We start from the raw sequence: 7,134 nt of genomic DNA, 5'->3' as shown, positions 1-7,134 counted from the left end.
AAGCGACAGTGAATTGCAAGTTCAAGATTCAGATCGGCATATACTAAAATAATCTGAAACACCTGATTAGTCAGGATCGAGGCAGCTCCGATCCTCCCAGTAGTACTTGTAACTGCTTGCTTCTCATATACGACGCACATGCGAGTAAGATAGAGCACGGTGCACCGCGTACAAATTTACCAACATGATTCGGTTACACACTGTGCGTGGTACGCGTAAACACTTGTGATAGCGGAGCAATGGATAACATTGCCTCCTATATATTCCACGTATATATGCATCTCATTGATCTCAATGCACACAACGACAGAAAGTATCAAGACTTCTCCAAGTCGCAAAGTACGACTAACAATTTTGAAACCTCGCAAAAAGACTGTAATAACAAACAAAAGCTATTTCCAATTTGCAATCATAAGATAGCGATAACAACTTAATACGAACCGGACCGAGATGATTATATGAGCGATCATCCATTGCCAGCGAGCGTTCAGCGGAACTGGGCGATGGTGCGGTAGTCGGCGTTGCCCCTCCAGTTGAGCGGGATGACGTTGTTGGCCACCAGAATCTTGCCGGAGTCGCTGCGCACGCGCAGCGAGAGGGGCGCCTTCAGCGGGTGGCCGGGGTCGATCCTCCAAACGGCGCCCCACGACTCGTAGAGCGGCCTCCACGTGTTGGAGTTGGCCTCCTTGAGGTCCACCTGCACCACGGCGCCGTCACTGCCGGCGTAGTACACGATCACCGCGAAGTAGAACGGGTTGCAGCCGCCCATCACGTGGAACCTCACCGGCAGGCCCTTGTAGTTGCAGGGCACCCTGCGTGGGCACGCCGCATATATATGAGATCACATCTTCAGGTTACAAAGAACGATTATTAACCAACTCACGACGATCGTCAGAAATGTGCTACTCTAAATGGTACACACTAGTACACTACACTGACCTCCTGAACTCCATGTCGATGATTCCGGCCTTGCGGAGCTTGTCGTTATAGCCGGGCTTGGCCATGGCGCCGAACGCCGTGCCGCTGAGGTCGAAGTGGTAGGGGGCGATCTTGGTGTCGTAGTTTACGTCGGTGATGATCACCTGCTTGGGCTCGCCGGAGCAGGCAGGGTTGTTCTTACTGGTGCACTTTATCTGAAGTAGGCAGAGAAAACAGAACGTGAAGAGATCGATACATCATACATGTGCCACTGCTACCTATCGCATTTGACCAACAAGCAAATTGACGAAATGATCGGGGGTGCGGTCCATTGCTAGGTTAATGCTCGCACCTGGTAGCATGCGCCGCAGCCCTTGCCGTCCAAGAACAGGGGCTGGTTGCCGCAGGTCGTCATGGAATTGAACGGGTACAGGTTCGTGTTGCTGTACCCACACCCGCCACCTGCAGATCGTATCGTATCGTATCGATCAGCACAAGAGCACGTAGATGATACGAACACGGCAGCATTACCACGAGCACATACCGTTGTTGTCAGGGCCGGCGCCGTTGTGCCGGCCGTACCAGGTGGCCCTGGCAGGCCGCCAGGTGGTGCTGGGGGTGGAGCCGACGGAGTAGTACAATTCTCTGCGGGCGGTGGTCTCGTTGTAGTTCGGTTCGGCGTGAGCGCTGTACGTGGCCACCACGGAGAGGAGTGCTGCAACCAGTGCAATAGCCTTGAAGGAGATCATCACGGCGGCCATCGATCGATCTCAGCTTGACCCTACTGCTTTCGGCTCGATTTTGTCGGAGACGACATTGCCGTGGAATTTATAGGCAGGAAGGGTAGCTTATTGGAAAAAGGATGAGAAATTCAGCATGCCGATAGTCTAGCACCCTCGCACCCGACGTGGTGCCGTGTTATTCATTGTGTCCATCCAACATGTATGCAACTAATAGAGACGATGTATTTCAGGGGGAAAAAAACACAGAGACGATGTGCCACCACGTACGAAGTTACCGACCTAAACTTGTTTTGACTTTAAAAAGAGAATAACAAATATCCCGTTCGGATACTCTGGTGATGCATATGCTCCCTCGCGTATGGCTCTCCCTTTAAGAATGTGATACGGTAGTTACAACATACAGCTGCTGCAATACGATGGAAAAGCCTTTTTAAGCTTTAGATCATGCAAGGCACAACTCTGAGCTGACTTTTGGGTGCTGCTTAGATACTAGTCCTCAGGTATGAACCTATTCGGCCCTCTTTGTGGCATGGGACATGCAAAACATAGCAAAAGAAATTGCTGGATTTCTATCGGAATGCAGGTGCAAGGAATGGGATTATGGGACAAAAAAAACCCAGAGGAACCCGTTTGGATGGAAAACGTACAAAACACCGGGATTAGAGATAGACACAAAGCAATTATTCTTATGAGGTGAGAGAGACCTCATGTTTAAAATCCTATATTTTTTATGAACTATCCTATGAAATAACCAATTTTACAGAAAGTTCATAAGAATTTTAGAGATCCAAAGCACTCGATATAATTATTTTTCTGCAGTATTTTTCAAATCATCCAAGATCGTCAAGCTTTCCTTTGCCTTAAAGCGCACTTAAATTGATCAAGCCACAATGATTTCTACACTTAATCAACTAACTTGCCACTACAGAACCAAGATTTGCATCTTGTCAACTTCCAGGATTTCAGCGTTGCGCCGTGGACTTGATGAAAATGCCGATGGCCTGCAAATCAATAAAGTCATCATTCTTTATTTTTGTTAGAAAATCAATGGAAACGCTAATGGCCTGCGATTGATGAACCCAAAAAACACCATAGATATTAGGACCCAATCGGCAATCGAACCGCTCATGTGCTCGGTTCATTGGACCGACAAGTTGTATCGCAGGTTCAAAATAGTTCAAATATGTTTAAGTTTTAGCATCTAACACATGCCACATAGTACCTTAGTGGTGTGTTCATCCATTGTTGCCACACCTGATTTTAAGGATAAAATCGAATGCAAATAATATGTATGTTAGGACCAGTTTACTCATACATATGACAACTTCACTAGAGAATTAAGCCAATTTATTATATAATCATCAAACTTTATTAGAACACCCATAGGTCTGAAATAAGAATAAATAGATATTTATTATCATCTTCAGCAGAATGGTCTCTATCTTTACATGCTGAATTGAAGCTGCAATCTTCGACGAACTTCACATTGCCACACCATCCTGAGGTCTAGAGGGGATAGCAGGGGGACAAAAGAACAGTGAGTACAAAGAATTGCACTCTGGAGTGTGGTAACGTATGACATGAGGCCAAAATTAGGAAGGCTTTTAGATTTAACACGCTCTTAAGGAACACCTTCTAATTTTTGTCCTAAATCCTTAGCAAGTATTTACTAGGTATTTTTTAACAATAAAAGCTATTTAGTTTTTGAGATCTTACCCACGTATGCTATTATTAAAAAAAAAGTTTAAAGTAACCCATAAATTTATATCTAAATTACACGCCTCAACTATTTAAAAAAATTTAACTAACCCCTATATGTTTAAATAATCTAAAGTAACCCCTTGATTTTAAGCTAGAGTACCCATCTATATCATTATAAAAATAACCTAAAATGGCCCTATAAATTTACATCTAAAGTATCTACCTCAATTTCAAATTATATTAACATCTAGCTTTGACCAGGTTTATAGAAAATATATTAACATCTAAAATGTTAAATAAATTTATTACCAAAACATAATTCAGGATGAATTTAACAAGACTGCATTGATATTGTAGACATTGCTATTTTTTTCAATAAGCATGGTTGAAGTTAGAGGGATTTTTATTTAGGAAAAAAGTAAACGTCTAGCATTTTGTAACCGCGGGGAATACTTCTATGGGCCTCTTTGGCACCGCTCCTGGCTCCTGATTCACACGAGAATCGGAGGAGCTCTGCCAAACGGGAAAAACTCGACCAGCTCCTCATGTGAAATCAGGTGAATCGCTCCCTCATTTTTGTACTGCAAGGTCAGAGCTAGAAAAACCTACTCCCCACCAATCCTCATCCGCTCCCCACCCTCCCGAATACGAACCCAGGCTTCAAGTTCAATAGTATTTACCCATCAATGCCACTCATATATATCGCTCCTCCTCCCGCACCCGTTCTTTCGCCCAACGCCCCTAACTCCTCCACCTCCACCCACCCTCGGCGCTCCTAGCCATGGGAGACTAGGGTTTAGGTCCTCCCCGCCGCCACCCTGCTCAACCCCATCCATCTCTGCCCCGTGCCTCCATGTCCGGCACGGCCCCGCACCCCCTGTCTGCAGGGGCGAGCTGCAGCCCCACGCCTCTCCGTCCGCAGGGGCAAGCTCCACGTCCGCAAGGAGTAGTAGTTAGCGCCAGACCCCTCTCCAGGCCTGCAACACACCCCTCCTTCTGGCGGTTCTCCTCCATTCCGGCAAGGTAATGTCTATCCATTTCTCCCTCATATGTTTGTGCTTTTGCTTGGTGGACAATAGAATGGAAAAATGGATGATGCTTGTGATAACTGTGTTAAGCTATATTGTTTGGAGATTCATGGTGAAATTTTTGAACAGCAACATGGGTGATAGTGCGGACTGGTGTGATGAGAACCTTAGGATAGTTTGTCAGTTATTTGCTGAGAGAGTTCAGGCAAAGAATCGATATGGAACCCATTTGAACATGAAAGGATAGGCCAATATGATTTCCCTATTTAAAGAAAAGATTGGACTATCTTATACCAAGCTGCAGTTCAAAAACAAATGGGACAAGTTGAGGAAAGCGTACAACAATTGGAAACAACTGTAGAAGGAGACAGGGTCAGGTTGGGATAAAAAAAAATCTTTGATGCTCCAGATTGGTGGTAGAAGAAGATGAACAAGGTAAAGTTGTGCCCCACTTGTTTTGTATCAATGTAGATTGTGATATGCATCTATGGCTGACATTTGGCTCTATGATTGTAGCAATTCAAAGGTACTACCAAGTTTAAGGACCAACCACTTGAACATGAAGAACAATTATCCATCATGTTTGAAGATCTTAAAAACACTGGTGATGATTATTGGGCTCCATCAAGTGGTGATCCACCTTCCCAAGGTAACAATGGACAGCAGGATGATGATAATGACAAAGATGTTGATCTCGACAAAGATGATGATAGTGATGCTGAAGATGGTACACCTACTAGTGGCAAAGCATCAAAGAGACGCCGTTTGACTGAAAAAGAGAAGGGAAAAAAACCAAAAAGTGCTGGAGGACATTGGATGCAAGAATAAATGGCTAGAATTGTAGAATTGAATGAGAAGACAACAGCATCTTGTGAGTCTATTGTCCTGGCTAAAACAGAGGAGTCCTCTGTCTGTTCCATAAAGGTTGTGATGCACTTGGTGAAGGTATGTGGTGCAGTTCCTGGTACAAGAGAACACTTTATAGCAACTCAAATATTCACCAAGAAATCTGAGAGAGAGATGTTCATGACAATAGACACACCGGAAGATCGCTTTCAATGGTTGTCAATGAAGCATGATTGGATGATGAATGCTTGGTCTAAGTAGAGGAATAATGCTTTGTGTACATGCATGGTGCATGTACACTTGTATCTTTTTCAATAAATTTAAAACTATCTGCAGTACCAGTTCTATTGTTTGGTATGTGCTTGTAGAACTATTTGTATTTGTTACTGAATGCTTGGTACTATTTGTAGAATTGTTCGGTATGTGCTTGTAGAACTATCTTTTAGTGGTATATGCTTGTAGAACTATTTGTATTTAATAAATGTTTGCTTGCTGAGTTATTTGTATTTGTTACTATACAGATGTCCTCTTCTTCTGAAACTGAGAGGGATGGCAGTGAACTAAAGAAGATGATTTGTTTAATATGAGGGTTATGGAACTTCTGAGACAATATCAAATGAACATCTCTCTGACTGCATGTTTTGTCAACAATTATTATTCTACTTACCATGATAAGAATGGATGCATCTCTCTTTTACCAATCGCATGATCTATTGGTGATGCTTATGGATTAACTTCCTCTATTCATATGAGCTCTATGGAGTCTATTGCTATATTTCTTCTCACATGTGGTCATTGTTGGTCAAACACTGCTGTCCAAAATAAGTTCAAGCATTCTGGAGAGACAATTAGTAGGAAACTTTTTGAGGTGTTGAACTGTTTGGTTGGAATGTCAAAATATTACATAAGACCTAAAGATCCAAACTTTTGAGATGTGCACAGTAGGATTAGGAATGATCAAAGGATGTGGCCACACTTCAAAGATTACATTGGAGCCATTGACGGGACTCATATTTGTGCAACACCACCTATCGGGGATAGATCCCCGGTACCCGCAAGGAAGGAAGAAGACGGACAGTAATCCTACTAAAACTCATACCATGTAATCCTGCTATGACTCCTCCTTATAACCGACTAGTAATCCCGCCCCCTAGAGTATATAAAGGAGGGCAGGGGTCCCTAGATCAGTAGATGAAGACCTCATAGAACCACAACAGAGGACCAAATCCTCAACACCAAACAACACCCAAGTGCAGGGTGCAATATACAACATCCCAAATAGGACGTAGGGTATTACTCTACTCTGGCAGCTCGAACCTGTATAAATCCGTGTCTTGTGTCATCACTTTTACCTTCGAGTTCCAGGTCCGACGATCCCCCACCAACCAATCTACTACCTCGGGATACCCTTGGTAGGTAGCCGAATATAAAACACCGACACCACCTCCTAAAGATTTTCTCAGATATCTAGGGAGATCTGGTAAAGCAACAAAAAATGTGATGGCGGTGGTTGATTGTGACATGAATTTCATATATGCATCTATTGGTCAGCCAGGCTCTATGCATGACACTAGTGTGCTCTACCATGCACTTCAAGCTGATGAAGATATCTTTCTACATCCACCTCAAGGTAATATTTGTCTCCTATCATGTATTGTATTCTGTTGAAAGTCTAAACTTTACTCACTTTGCTCTACTATATGTTAGGGAAATACTATGTTGTCGATGCGGAGTACCCAAATAGACCCGGATACTTGGCTCCATATAAAGGGCAAAGATATCATGTTCCAGAATAGAGAAATGGTCCAACTCCTAGTGGTGAGCAAGAGGTATTTAACCATTTGCATTTGAGTATTCAAAATGTTGTCGAGCGCACATTTGGTGTATGGAAGATGAAA

At 43.5% G+C, this 7,134-nt stretch overlaps 1 protein-coding gene and 1 pseudogene across 1 annotated transcript; one reads left to right on the top strand and one right to left on the bottom strand.

Annotated features, from left to right (window-relative positions):
- Positions 1-223: 223 nt before the first annotated feature.
- On the bottom strand, positions 224-1,783 carry LOC117837146 (expansin-B2). Its single transcript, XM_034716731.2, has 4 exons — positions 1,463-1,783; positions 1,271-1,380; positions 940-1,133; positions 224-812 (listed from the first exon to the last, which is right to left on the bottom strand). The coding sequence occupies exons 1-4, from the start codon at positions 1,677-1,679 to the stop codon at positions 488-490; spliced, it is 846 nt and encodes a 281-aa protein (XP_034572622.1). The 5' UTR covers positions 1,680-1,783; the 3' UTR covers positions 224-487.
- A 2,740-nt stretch (positions 1,784-4,523) lies between these two features.
- Positions 4,524-5,497, top strand: LOC117835603 (uncharacterized; annotated as a pseudogene).
- Positions 5,498-7,134: the final 1,637 nt, after the last annotated feature.

The sequence above is a fragment of the Setaria viridis genome, chromosome 9 (genome assembly GCF_005286985.2).
Source record: "Setaria viridis chromosome 9, Setaria_viridis_v4.0, whole genome shotgun sequence".
Classification (NCBI taxonomy): Eukaryota; Viridiplantae; Streptophyta; class Magnoliopsida; order Poales; family Poaceae; genus Setaria; species Setaria viridis.
Note: the sequence above shows the minus strand (reverse complement) of the source record. Positions and strands in the feature narration are given on the sequence as shown.